Raw genomic sequence first — 15,988 nt, 5'->3', positions numbered from 1 at the left:
TGAACTAGACTTAAGTCGGTTGTATCTCCGGTATGCATGCTGCCTTTGAGCAATAGCAGCTGCACAAGTAGAAGTAAACCATTGGGGAGAGTGGAGCTTGCTACAGAATTTCCGTGTGGGAACATATCCTTCACTTGCAGTTTTGAACCATTCAGTGGTCTCATTTGCACACTGTTCATCTGGAAGAAAAAAGATATTTCCCAATGGGGCATCTCTGATAAGATCCCTGATGGCTTCTCAGTTAGCCTTTTTATAATAGCTCGATGTTTTGAGCAGTGAATCTTCAGTTTTGGGTTGAGAATTAAGGACGATTTCTACCATTATCACAACGTGATCAGCATTCAGTGGGCTGTGGGCATTTATTATACAATCATCAGGAACTATGGTCAGAAATAGATTTAAAAGTGAGGCATGTTGATCTTGCTGGTCTGGGAAACATGTCGTAAATGTATTTCCCCCTTTGTCTCTCTCCCTTATTTCCCCCTCCGTCTCTCTCTCTCTCTCCCTTATTTCCCCCTCCGTCTCTCTCTCTCTCCCTTATTTCCCCCTCCGTCTCTCTCTCTCTCTCCCTTATTTCCCCCTCCGTCTCTCTCTCTCTCTCTCTCTCTCCCTTATTTCCCCCTCCATCTCTCTCTCTCTCCCTTATTTCCCCCTCCGTCTCTCTCTCTCTCTCTCCCTTATTTCCCCAGTCTCCTGGTGCTACCAGATCAGGCTGTCTACTGACTTCCTGAGATGAAACGCACCTACATAGATGTCTTTGTTTTTTATTCCCTTTTGCAAAACTTAGTCATGTTCTGCGAAAACAAAAACAAAAACAACATTCTCCTCCCCCTCCCCTCCCTCGTTTTCTTTTTCCTTCACCTCCTCACCTTTTTTTTTTTTTTTTGCCTAGTTGGTAGGGCGATAGAACATACCAACTGCCCCCCTGCAGAGGGTAAAAATCCTTCAATGGGACCACCAGTTGACCGTTGGTGGCAACCCGTAATGCATTAAGAACGGGATCCTGGTGGTTGAGTGGAACATGCCTAGGAAATAATAACATGATACTACAACACACCACTTTGGCCCTTACTAGGCTAGACGGGAGGTTGGATAGGCCCGATCCAATCAATCGGTTGGTCATGACAAGCACTAATTCAGACAATCCAAACAAAAACACACTAACACTCAACATAAACAATAAACTGAGTTAATAAGCGATGGCTGAAGGGTCAATCAAGCTGGGAAAAAGGTAACCATCAGGAATAATAAAAATACAGGGAAATCCCATACTTGGGTGGGCATAACCATATATTGTGAATGTTTGGAAACCTCCCCATGTTTGAGTATACCAGCTATGTAGCCCTGGAGAACCGAGGCGAATGGGATTTACCCCCTCATAGTTCTTCCCCATAAGGGGCTCCGAGGAGGGTGGGGAGCATGGCTGATGAATTTTTCAAAAATTATTATGAATACCAAAAAATCCAAGAGACCACACACAGAAATTGACTCTGACAGCGACAATGAAGATACAAACTTTCCAAGATTCATCGTGCTAGAAGCAACGTCTAATATACCGTTAACTAAAATGTCACCCTTCACTATCCAAAAGGTAATATCAAGCAAAATAACACCCAAAAATGTCAAAAAATTAAGGAATGGTACCATATTGGTAGAAGTACAAAATAAAAAACAGGCCAAAACTCTACTTCAACTACAAAAATTGCATGAAACGAACATCAAAGCTTATCCACACCAAACACTAAACTACTCCAAAGGAGTCATAAAAAACCAGGAAATCTCCGTCTGCACAACAGAAGAAATCAAAACAGAACTAAAAAACCAAGGGGTCACAGATGTAAAAAGAATCACATTTAAAAAAAAAGGAGAGGTAATATGTACAAACACTTATATACTAACATTCAATTATCCTCAAATACCAGAGACCATCAATATAGGTTATGAAAGAATGAAAATAGAACAATACATTCCAAAACCTTTACAATGCTACAACTGCCAAAAGTTTGGACATAATAAAGACCAATGTCTAAGATTCTTCACATGTGGAAACTGCAGTGAAAAAAACCCAGACCACGATGAAGAAGACTGTCCAAATAAAACCAAATGCACAAACTGTCAAGAAGAGCACCACTCTCACTCAAAACAGTGCAAAATATATAAGCAAGAGAAGGAAATAATAACAATCAAATATCAAAAAAACATAACCTTCCAAGAAGCCCGCAAAGAAGTCACAAATCGCACCAAAAACTCATATGCCACAATAACCCAACAAGCAAACAAAATGTACAACTACAATGAACTAAACCTTGCTCCAGAAATTGCAAACCTAGCAAAAGAACTAAAGAACATACTTGAAGAATTAAAATCCTTTTTATCAGAACTGAAAATAAATTTTAACAGCCAAATAAAAGTCAGAAACGAACAACCCAGTATAAAAGAAAACGAAACAAAGGAAATCAGAAAAACTTCCATCAATATTGAGGAATCAATCTCTAAAGAAATGAAACCTCCTCAATTATCAAAACGTGAAAGATCCAAGTCACTAACAAGGACAAAAACAGATGTTAAAAATAAACACACAACAACAGGAAAAATGGAAATAGAACAGAACAACAAAAAAACTACCCCCCAAAAACAAAATGACAAACAAAAAACAGAATTAGTATTAATTGAAAATGAAAATAAATTTGAACTAGTTGAAACTGATAGCCAAGAAAGACAGTCAAGGCAAAGTAAATCTAAAAGTCCCAGACCAAAACCCAAAAAAAGCCTCTCACCAGAAACAAGAAACAGACCATCCACTTCCAAAGCGATGGAAATTGATGTAGGATAAAAACCACTACAGAAATCAGACAGATTTAAAAAGAAAAGCAAAATTGAAAACCTATCTATGGAAAACCTCACAAAACACAACAAAACAACATTTCTACAATGGAATTGTAGAGGACTAAGATCTAACCATGAAGAAATGCTAGAGATCATCAAGAAACAAAACCCCTCGGCAATCTGTCTACAAGAAACGCTGCTCAAAGAAAACCACGGCTATAAATACAAAGAATATAATATGTATGACAAAACAAGCACATCAACAACAAATAGACCAATTGGAGGAGTATCTATACTAATTAAAAAAACTATACCTCACACAATCCTCCAATTAAATACCGAACTTCAAGCAATAGCAGTAACAGCTAATCTATACCGGAAAATAACAATATGCTCAATATACATTCCACCAAATCAGCAAATAAACAAAAAAGAAATAGATATACTGATCAAACAACTGCCACCCCCTTACATAATAATGGGAGATTTTAATGCACACAGCAATCATTGGGGAAATAAGCGAAATAATAATAAAGGTAATATAATAAACGAAATATTATCATTAACAAACTTATGCATATTAAATAATGGCAAGAATACCTACATGCACCCAGCCAATGGATCCATGTCTGCAATAGACCTATCAATTTGTACCCCATCCATCTATATGGACTTTCAATGGGATGTATTGGAAGATCAACATGGAAGTGATCACTACCCCATTCTACTAGAAAGTAATCAAAAAATACCAGAAGAAAAAACTCAAAAATGGAAATTACACAAAGCTGACTGGGAAACATTTGCCAACCTATGCAAAACAGAAATAAATGAAAACATCTTAAAAAAAGAAAAACCACTAAAACATTTTACACAAACATTAAACAATATTGCCATCAAAACAATACCTAAAACTTCAACACACTCCACCAAAAAAACAAATCCCTGGTTTAATGAAACATGCAAAAAAGCTGTCAAAGAAAGGAAAAACACACTTAAAAAGTTCAAACAAAACCCTACAGCAACTAACTTACAAAAATACAGAGAGATGCGCGCCAAAGCAAGATATACCATAAAACAGAGTAAAAAAACTTCCTGGAGAAACTACATTTCACAACTAAATAACCAAACACCAACTAAAAAAACATGGAATATAATAAGAAGAATTGCAGGAAAAGAAACACAGAACACCATAAACTACTTGACTAAAACTGATGGAACAAAATGCATAAACCAAAAAGAAATAACTAATTTATTAGCTGAAGAATTCTACAAAAATTCATCAAATAAACAGTATTCAGCATCATTTCAAATTTACAAAGAAACGTCAGAAAAAGAAAAACTTAATTTTACAACTAATAACAACGAAATATATAACATACCATTCAGCATAAAAGAATTGAAAAGAGCAATAAACAAAAGCAGAAATACGACTCCAGGCCCAGATGACATACATTACCAATTCTTAAAGAAATTACCAAAAACATCTCTCAAAATACTACTTAACATATATAATAAAATATGGGAAACTGGAGACATACCAGAATCCTGGTTTGAATCCACCATTATACCAATTGTCAAACCGAATAAAAACCCAGCTAACCCTACTAGTTACAGGCCTATAGCCCTTACCAGCTGTCTTTCCAAAACTATGGAAAGAATGATCAACTACCGCTTAATGTGGTACCTGGAAAAAAATAACCTTTTATCGAAATACCAGAGTGGATATCGACAAAAACAAAGTACGAATGATCAAATAGTACGACTGGAATCCTTCATTCGAGACGGTTTTGTGCGTGGACACCATGTGGTGGCTGTCTTTTTTGACATCCAAAAGGCATACGACACAGCATGGAGATATGGAATTTCAAAAGATATCCATAATATGGGGATAAGAGGAAATATGGCAAAGTTCATACATAACTTCTTATCTCACAGATATTATAAAGTGCGACAAGGAAATACACTATCAGACCAATATGAACAAGAAACAGGAGTACCACAGGGAAGTGTATTATCCATCACATTATTCCTAATAAAAATGAATGAAATAATACAAGCGGTCGACACAGGATTTGAAAAGTCACTATTTGTAGATGACTTTTCAATTGCCTATTCTGCTCAAAATATGTCTACAATAGAAAAAAAAATACAACATAGTTTGAACAAAATAGAAAAATGGACTGACAAAAATGGATTCAAGCTAGCCAAAGATAAAACTGTTTGTGTCCATTTCTGTAGAAAGAAAAAATATCATCCAGACCCACAACTCCAAATACAGGGAAATCCAATCCCAGTAGTACAACACACAAAATTTTTAGGTGTCATACTAGACAAGAAACTAAACTTTAATGCACATATCAATGATCTAAAGCAAAGATGCCTAAAAGCATTAAAAATCTTAAAAATAATATCTAAAACAAACTGGGGAGCAGATCAAGACACAATGCTAAAAATATATCATGCACATATTCGATCAAAATTAGATTATGGATGCATCATATACAGCTCTACCTGTAAATCTTATCTCCAAAAATTAAAAACTATACAAAACCAAGGATTAAGACTTAGTCTGGGAGCATACCGAACATCACCCATGGAAAGCCTATACATAGAAGCCAAAGAACCTCCTCTACATTTAAGATGGCAGAAATTAACACTACAATATGCAATAAAACTACAAAGTAATCCAAACAATCCAACATATGAAAAAACTTTCAACCTGCAATATACAAACTTCTATACCAGCAAACCAAAAAACATACCCTCCTTTGGACATCGTATCAAAAACACAATAACTCAAATTAATAAAGAACCTAATATCATAATCGCACACACAGTAAGTAACAAACCACCATGGACCTTAAAAAATCCAAAAACTGATCTAACCCTCACTAAATACAAGAAAAATAATACAAACAACTTAATAAATAGAAGCCACTTTGGTGAGCTTAGAGAAAAATATTTAGAATACAAAGAAATATACACAGATGGATCCAAAACAACAAAAGGAACAAGTGCAGCATGTACCGATGGACAGATCCATCTCCAAACAAGACTTCCCATTGATGCATCAATATATACAGCGGAACTACAGGCAATCAAAATGGCACTTGAACTTATAAAAAACAATAATGGGAAAAAGTTTATTATATACATTGACTCTTTGTCATGCATCTTAGCTCTAAAAGGAGAAGAACTCGAACACCCTTACATAATCGACATAATGAATGAATACAATGAAATTAGCGAAAAAGGGAAAAAGATTATCCTAGCCTGGATACCAAGCCATGTTGGTATACCAGGCAATGAAAAAGTTGATAAACTAGCCAAAGAAGCTATATATCAAAATATAAGAAACATCAAAATACCATACACAGATTTCAAAAAAAAAATAATAGAATACAACAAAATTAAGTGGCAAGCAGAATGGGATACATGCACCCAAAATAAATTGCATGAACACCAACCTACAATCAAAAAACAAAATAAAATAGTAATGAGAGGACGAAAAGAAAACATCGTTCTAAACAGAATACGAATTGAACACACCAAACTAACACATTCACACTTAATTGAAGCAACAGAAAAACCGAAATGCACATTCTGTAACCAACAAATGACAATAAAACATATATTAACAGAATGCCGGAAATACAAATCTACTAGAGACAAATATTATACAGCAAATGAAATCAAAGAACTGTTTCATAAGATAACACCACACCAGATCATCAAATATTTAAAAAAAATACAACTTTTCAAATTATTATAAATAATGCTGATAAAACTCTGAAAGCAACCAAAAGTTTAAAAACACAAAACAATATAATAATTAAAAATTTGTATAAACCAAAATTTAAAAAAAAAAAAAACTGTCTAAAATCAATCAATGGTTTGGCATTAAATGACCCACAGTGGTTGATATGCCGTAAAACACCAATAAACCAACCAACCAATTTCCCCAGTCTCCCTCCTTCCCCCTCTGTCATCCCCCCTCCCTCCCTTATTTCCCCCTCCGTCTCTCTCTTTTTTCCCCTACCTCCTTTTCTCTCTATTCACATTAACTTTGTCTATTCGTTCAAATTCTAATTTAAAAAAAAATCTTTTGAAAAACAAATTGAACCATAAGTGTTACTCAGTAATCTTGGTTGGAAATTTAAAAGCTGTAAAGAGAGTTAATATTTGAGACGAAATAGGAATTTATATTATTTTAATTGAAATTCATTATTGAGATGAGTATTATTTATATTAATTTATTTATTGCGGACTATTATTCTCATCTTTATTAGTTGTTGTTTCACGACGTTTCAGCCAATTATTACTCTGGCCTTTTGTTAGGTGGTAACCGCGATGGATAGGAACTTCGAATCTCCTAACTGCATTCTCAGCAATCACTGCCATCACTGTGAGAAGACAACAACTATGGATGGCAGTGATGGCTGAGAATGCAGTTAGGAGATTCGAAGTCCCTATCCGTCGCGGTTACCACCTGACGAAGGCCAGAGGAATAATTGGCTGAAACATGAAACAACAAAAGATGAGAATAATAGTCCGCAATAAATGAATTAATAGAAATAAAAATCATTTAAAAAAAAACGCCAAAAAAATGATGCAGATAGTTTGCAAAGTAACTTTTATTGGCTATCGTAACATTTATTTGTTGTGTATTTGATTTTTAATCATTTTTTTTTTTGAATAGCTGTGGATTGTAAAACAAATATTTTGTCTGGAGAAGGCATTGAAAATCTCTAAAAAGCCTTAGAAAGTCCTTGAAAATGGATAGTGAAAATCTGTATGAACCCTGATTGCAAAAATAGACACAGACCTGCTGCAGAGAGTGGATGCAAACTTTCATAAACGCATTTATACCTGCATCACCAAAAATAGACATCACATGAAAAATATCTTCGATATTTTATAAAATGGCAAACCTTTTTGAATAAATTGACAAAATAAAATTGTCTTATTTTCAATAAAATCTTATATTTCATGATTAAAAAAAAAAATACCTGTTATTTCTGCCCCACCCTCTATATAAACAAAATTCATAAGAAAACCTCAAAACCAAATTTCAAAGTTTTATAAGGATTTGTATTATGTAACGTTTCTAGAAAATGTTTTCAAACGTTCCTATTTCCCTTTTCCAGGCATCCCAGTGTACAGAGTTAGACTGCTTGATTCCACTGCAGTACAATTGCTGCAAACTCATTCTGTTTGGAGATACGGAACAACTTGCACCAACTGTTTTGTCACAGGTCAGTCAGTTGTGGATACTGTTACTTTAAAAATAGCAAGAGTATATTTTACTAGTTACCCTAAAATGTTATTTTAGTCTTTTTTTTTTTTTTTTTTTTTTTTTAATACAAAATGATCTTCACCTACCTCCCTGTCTGAAGACATTGGCTTCCTGAGACGAAATGCACCTAACATTGATGCTTTTTGTTTTTCTGCTTCTTTTTGCAAAACTTGATTATGTTCTGCAAAACTCATTTTTCTTTCTATTTCCCTCACTTCCTGACAGTACAAAAAATTAATACTGTAACCCTTTTCCCTCTACCATTTGCAAAACTCATTGCATGTTCTGCAGGGCAAGAAACAAAAACGATAAAATCCACTATAAAACAACCAAACAAAACCAAACACTACAAACTAGCGATTGAAGATACAAAAAGCTTGAAGAATTAAAACATTATACAAAATAACTGGATGCAACATGAATACTGTTTCTAAAATAATTGGATTCTGCCTTACATAACCTGAAAAGGATTGATATGCTGTAAAAAAAACAAAAACAACCAAACCAATTACCCCCCCCCCATACACACACACATACACACACGAAAAAAAAAATCTCACCCATGGATTTTTTAATAAATTTTACCTTTCTGCAATCTGCCCATATTTGGTACAAATAAACTTCACTGTATGACTGACTTGTCTACTAAACTTCAGGCATGAATGTCAAAGTCTCTGTTCACTGATATGTGGGGACACTTTGGTGATTATCTTTTCAGTAAAAGGTGTAATCCTGAATGTCCTTCATGCTCTCTAGACTTTTATGTATGATATTATCTCAAGCATAAGGTCCATCAAAACAATCTCCAAACTATTTTTGAACTGAAGATGGCCATTACAGGTCAAATCAGTTGTACTTTGGTGTGCTTACAATGCAGAAGTCCCCTGATGACGCAGAGCCTGTTACTCTAATAGTCTCTTTGTTTGAACTGCTAAACTTCAAAATTCTCTTTGTTTTCTGCTGCCTTGACTGTATTAACATTCAGAAATTTAAGTGTAATGTAAGCAGACCTCTTGCTGCTCAACTCCCTACTTAGTGTCCATGTAGGCATGGTCCCTAATTTACAGTAACCCCTTATGTCTCAGTGGCAGTGTACACTATTTTGGGTGAATCGGTGTTGGACATTTCGAGCATATTATTGAATCACAATAAAGCAAAGACTGTTGGATATTTGTGACTAAAACTTGGTGGACAAGTCTGGCATAAACTGAAGTTTATTTGAACGAAATATGGTTGAATTGTGTATTTTTATAATCATCATCATAGCATTTAACTCCATTTCGATATCCATCGTCAGGCATCCCCCAAGTCCGCATGAGAGTATGCCTCGCTTAGGCAAGAGTCTGTTAGGATGTGTGTCGTAGTCTGCATGTCAGCATCACAGAAACACTGAGCATCCTGTATATAGCCACATTTGTGTAGGTTGTTTTAGTAACTTTCACTCGTCCCCAGTTTAGTGTTACCCGCTCTTTCCAGAGGAATTCAAAGCCTGCTGATAGAGATCTTCTTTCAATGCTGAAGAACCTCATTGTTGTCTTCTTTGACTGATTCGTTTCACCAACACAGGCGGAAGGATGCCGGTGTTGTTCCACTGACGCCTATGACATTGGCAGAGCTGTACGGGATGGTAGTCACTGCAGCAGCTCTTGATGTCCATATAGGGGATAGCATTTGTCATTGATCTGTTTGTCACACTCTGCCTTCGCTATTGCCTCTCAACAAATCTGCCGTGGAGCGATTCTGGACATCCTGTAGACAGATGGCAGGTTGGTTGATTTCAGGTTGCCAGGAACTATGCCTTGTTGAGCTCAATGTCAACCATTGCAGCATAAAAGAAGTGAGCCCATGCTTCTGTGCAGTTTTCTACAGTCAAGTATCACAGTGCTAAAACTGACAGGTGTAGTGTCTGTGCCTCGGCTCTCCAAGAGCTGTTAGCCAGAATCGTGAGCAAGCTGTTACATGTCAGCTTCTTGCAGAGCTTTTAGATGTGCATTCTGTATGACATTGTCCTGCCTCGGCATTCTGTATTGCATGGTTTGATGGTGGAGTCACCTTGTAAATACCAAGGCTAATTTATCCATCTCTATTTATAATCAGTTTTTCACTGTTATGAAGGAAGGGAATATAGTAAAAAGCACAAACACTTTATAATCTATATATCTATAAAAGTAAGAATGTGTTTGTGAGGATGATTCTCAACCTATATACTCAACAAAGTTTTGATCTACAGACTTGAAATTGGTATATAAGTTATTCAGACATGTGAAACATTTCTTAAGCAGTTTTCCTCCGGAAAGAAGGGCTGCCAAGGGGTCAAAATTGAAAAATTGCTACTTAAGGGTCAACGGATTTTTATCTTCAAGGGTGTGAATTCCATATAGAAACGTTGATTTAATTTGAATAAAATAAAATATGCGTCAAGTGCACTTGAAAGCCAAATCACAACGTATTATTAGGAAAATAAACAAATATTTTACTTGTTTGAAATTTATAACATAAATATATTTCAGAGCTAAACTCCATCTTCAGTATGTTGATTCACTGTCTTTAGGTTTTGACTTCAATTGCCAGAAGTGAACTGTTTAGAAAAAACATAATACTCAAATGCACAAGTCTCAGTTTTTCTTTTTCCTTTTTTTATTTTTTATTTTTTTTACTTCATTTTTTAAAAGGAATTTAACATTACATTTAATACCGGGCAACACTGGGTACATCTGCTAATAATTATATATATATATTTTCATCATCAATTGGTAAAACTTATTACAAATCACATTTAAGGCATGCATGGCCAACCTTTGTTCATATGTGAAGCAAATTAAGGTTTCTTAATCTGGACATGAAACAAGCTCTAATTATAAACTATTCATATTTGCTATAAATATATTCAACTATTGGTTTTTATCCATTTGTGAATCTGTAATTAAAATAAAATTATTTATAAAAAAGTTATTCAAGAATTGGTCGTAAGAACAAAAACAAATTATGGATTATTTTACATTAGAATTATATGTGAAACTAATTCCCCATTTTAGATTCTAAAATAATTTTTTTCTTGCCAATTTTTCTGGGTGTTCACATGTAATTGCTCTTAAGGCCACCATTAACTTGAAATCCAAGTGACACCCCTTCCTCCTCCAACAAAGACTCTCTTGTAACCACATATAATCATCTAAATCAAACAAAAGCAGACTGTGCCTTCCCGAATAAAAAGAAAAACATGCAGGATTTATCGCCAATAGAAAAATAATTGTTAACTGCCCTGAAGTGCTAGAATAGCTCTGAAATTAGGATTATTTTAATAATTATAATAATTATTATATATATATATATAGACTTATATGTAATATACTGAGTTTGTGTAATTCAGTAAATTTTCATATACCAATAGGTTTTAAGCCAAAAAAGGTTGACTTAAGCATTAATCTACAAAATTATCATATTTCATAATTGAGCATTAATATACTGTGTGTGCAAAATCAAGACTTCAAAACAAGGTGTTGATGGCAACAAAAAGTGTATTTCATTTTACGTTACAATTGTTTCCATGTCTAATTCGATAATTTCAAGCATTATATCATTTGAAAATTTTCAAAAACCAGCATTTCTTCAGACTTTATGAATAAATACACTTTAGGCAATGTAGCATTTTCTGAATAGAAAGAAAAAAAGGCGGAGGGGGAATCCCTAATGGGAAAAGCATGCGAGAAACATTTACCTTGGTTGTGGTTACGGAAAAGCCCATGTTTCTCGCATGCTTTTCCTGTTAGGGATTCCCCCTCGCCTTTTTTTCTTTCTATTCAAAAAATGCTACATTGTTTAAAGACTGAAGAAATGCTGGTTTTTGAAAATTTTCAAACAATATAATGCTTGAAATTGTCGAACTAGACGTTGAAACAATTGTAACGTAAAATGAAATACACTTTTTGTTGCCATCAACACCTTGTCTTGATTTTGCACACACAGTATATATATATATATATATATATATATATATATATATATATATATATATAATAATTATAAAACTCTGTCGACCATCCTTATGTTCTTGCTTACTTGCATCTTGTATTATATTAAAACTCTTGCACCCAAGTCACATTTTTTTTAACGTTTGAAATTTCTACTATATATTGGGTACAATATCTGTTACTTTATTATTATATTATATATTTGTTGTTATAATTTGTCTGTCAGCGTCTCAAATTTTAACATTATGACATTATTTCTAGCAAACTTTTCAAACTTAATGACTAAGGTCGGAACACTTTGTTTTGGTTTCAATTCTAACTTATTGCACCTGAGTCATTGTTTTTTTAAAACTTTTGAAATCTCTACTATATATTGGGCACAATATAATAATCAATAGAGATATGTCTATAATGATAAATACAAAATCTGCATGAATTAAAATATATTTAAGCATATTTTATGACTGGGCCATGCCAGAGGGGGACACTACCTTATACTGGATACAATATAATAATTTGCCTGCTTTCTGGCTGACTATAATATGGTCGTCAACGTAAACAAGTTCTTGATGAGTTGTTCGCCTTAAGTAATCCAATTTACCAAATTTTCACTAGCAATATTGACCCATTGACCGCTGTACGCTTATTAACCCTTATCCTCGAGTTGCCTCTGGTCTTGATAAGTGGTGACTCTTTTGTAAAAAATATATATACATACACATATATAATAATCAATACAGAATTGGCTCTATATAAAACCTTAATACATTAAAATATATCTTACGACCGGGCGACACTGGCATCCTTCTAGTCTTAAATTAAATTCTAAAATAATTGTTTTCGTTTTTAGTTTTCTTTCTGCCAAGTTTTTCAAGGTGTTCACATATTTGCTTAAAAATGTTGATTCTCATATTTTGGGATGGTACTGAAGGAATTTAGCAGAGGGTGTTAATCTACAATAATACCAAAGAAATCTTGGAATATATTCAGTTTTAAAGAGTCTTAGTATTACTTGTACATAAAACACATTACAGTTCAACTTTGAGTTCCCTAACATGGTATTTTTAAAGTATTATAGCATATTTATGTGTATTTACTGCATGTTATTTTGGAAACTTTTAGAGTTTCAGAAGCATATTCTGATTCCTTGCATAAAAATATACTTCTACGGCAAATTTCATTGCTATATTTTGTTTCAACAAAGATATAACATTTTTATTGAAAAAGTAGTATTAAAAAATAGATACTTATTTAGAATTCATAATTATTTAGTAAAAAAAAAACAAAAATACAGAAAAATCTTTATGATGTACATACTTGTCACGAAGATGGCGTATTCCAAAAATTATGTAAATTGATCAAATAGTTTTCTAATTAAGGAAATAAAATTTTATGAAGAAGCAGGAAGGAGGCTAGACATTGCCATTTTTTTTATTCAAGGGCGATAATTTAATTTCGCTTCTGCTATTTTATTTGTATTTAAAATAATGAAAACTTTTTAATCGCTAACAATCGTAAAATTTGATTTTATTAATTTAAAAAAAATTACTTGATCAATTTACATGGTTTTTGGAGTATGATATGTTCATTCTGTGATGAATGCATACATCATAAAGATTTTTCTGGATTTTAGTCTAATTTGAAATAAGCACTAAAACATATGACAAAATGCATAGAGTCTTTAAGAGGGAAAAACATTCAAACATGAGTGACACAAAAATAACTTATTTTTAGTTAGGTTTAAAAAATTGTTTTTAAAATTTTTCTTAGATTATCAAGCTCTTTCTATGTTTGTCACTATGAAGATATTTTCAGCCATTTCAATCTCTTTGTATGTATTGCTACTAATAAAACTCTTCATTCTGCTAACAATATTATTTTTAGTTGGATTTAAAAACTTAAAAAAGATTCCTTAGATCATCAAACTCTTTCTATGTATGCCATTATTGAAATATTTTAGGCACTTTCAATTTCTTCATTTGCCATGCTAATAGAGCTGTTAATTTTACTAACCAGACTATATTATTAACTCTATTCATAATACTACTGCTAATTAAGATATTGTCCTTAACAGAACTCTGATACGAGTATACATTTTGTTCATTAGGATTGAGCCAGCCTCAGCTACACAGTGATCCACGAGGCGCAACTTTGTGTCGCACACACTTCAAATGTAACAATTTGCTGTGGCAAACATGTGCTTGACATGCAGATTCAGAAAGGCATCTTGCAGCAAGTTGCCGATACACCATTACGTGGAGTACCGCCTTGTCGTCTACCTGCAAGGCGAGTTTATTCGGAGTGCATCTCCCCAAGTTAATTAAAGGTGCCCCTAGATACTAACCTGGGAGTTTCTACAATTTGGCGCCGAATTAAGATATACATAATAATATAACTAGTAAAGTTAATAATAAAACAAGGGGGATAATTAAGATATACATAATAATATAACTAGTAAAGTTACTAATAAAACAAGGGGGATAATTAAGATATACATAATATAACTAGTAAAGTTATTAATAAAACAAGGGGGATAATTAAGATATACATAATAATATAACTAGTAAAGTTACTAATAAAACAAGGGGGATAATTAAGATATACATAATATAACTAGTAAAGTTATTAATAAAACAAGGGGGATAATTAAGATATACATAATAATATAACTAGTAAAGTTACTAATAAAACAAGGGGGATAATTAAGATATACATAATATAACTAGTAAAGTTATTAATAAAACAAGGGGGATAATTAAGATATACATAATAATATAACTAGTAAAGTTACTAATAAAACAAGGGGGATAATTAAGATATACATAATATAACTAGTAAAGTTATTAATAAAACAAGGGGGATAATTAAGATATACATAATAATATAACTAGTAAAGTTACTAATAAAACAAGGGGGATAATTAAGATATACATAATATAACTAGTAAAGTTATTAATAAAACAAGGGGGATAATTAAGATATACATAATAATATAACTAGTAAAGTTACTAATAAAACAAGGGGGATAATTAAGATATACATAATATAACTAGTAAAGTTATTAATAAAACAAGGGGGATAATTAAGATATACATAATATAACTAGTAAAGTTACTAATAAAGCAAGGGGGATAATTAAGATATACATAATAATATAACTAGTAAAGTTACTAATAAAACAAGGGGGATAATTAAGATATACATAATATAACTAGTAAAGTTACTAATAAAGCAAGGGGGATAATTCTACATTGACTTTTTTTTTTTTCATTAATTTTGTTGTTTTTCTTTACATAGCAAGCTGCAGATTATAACTATGGACTGTCATTGTTTGAACGACTCTGCAATTACTTCAAAGATCGGGAAGAGGTGATTTCAAATCCTGTGATTATGTTGAATTGTCAGTATCGAATGCACCCAGAAATCTGCAAATTTGCTAGCCGCTATATCTATGAAAATAAACTGCTCACCGATATGTGAGTAGATCGTCTTTAGTGACGTTTTTTTCTTTCCATTCCTTGATATTATTTCGAATCTTCACAAGCTTTTATTCCCACACACTTAGATGTGACAGACCAAAAACGACACTTAATAACGTCGTTTAGTTATGTCACTCTCAGGGTGCGAGCTGATTTTGCTGATGTTCAGAATTTCTTGTGAAAAAAAAACAAAAATAAATAAAAAGCTGGTTGATGTACATACTCGTGAAGGAACGAAAATATCGTACACCAAACATCATGTAAATTGATCAAGTGGCTTAATTTTGAAATAAGAAAATCAAATTTTATGGGGAAACTTCAAGCAACGATCTAGCTACACCATCTTGAGAACAGTCTGAAGGGACAAGGAAGATAACTCTAAATAATTCAAACTATTGCAAGATTTTAAAAAGCCA

The 15,988-nt window shown here is 33.1% G+C and overlaps 1 protein-coding gene across 1 annotated transcript in view; it reads left to right on the top strand.

The window, feature by feature from the left end:
• Positions 1-15,988, top strand: part of LOC145291211 (uncharacterized) — a 169,980-nt gene that overhangs the window by 119,199 nt on the left and 34,793 nt on the right. The window contains exons 16-17 of the mRNA XM_080136796.1: positions 7,974-8,081; positions 15,391-15,569. Of these exons, the coding sequence (XP_079992922.1) occupies positions 7,974-8,081; positions 15,391-15,569 (287 nt within the window). The remainder of the gene's footprint in view (positions 1-7,973; positions 8,082-15,390; positions 15,570-15,988) is intronic.

The sequence above is a fragment of the Euprymna scolopes genome, chromosome 12, assembly GCF_053919585.1.
Source record: "Euprymna scolopes isolate OS-2025 chromosome 12, ASM5391958v1, whole genome shotgun sequence".
Taxonomy (NCBI): Eukaryota; Metazoa; Mollusca; class Cephalopoda; order Sepiida; family Sepiolidae; genus Euprymna; species Euprymna scolopes.
The sequence above is the reverse complement of the archived record's forward strand: the minus strand, read 5'-3'. Positions and strand labels throughout refer to the sequence as shown.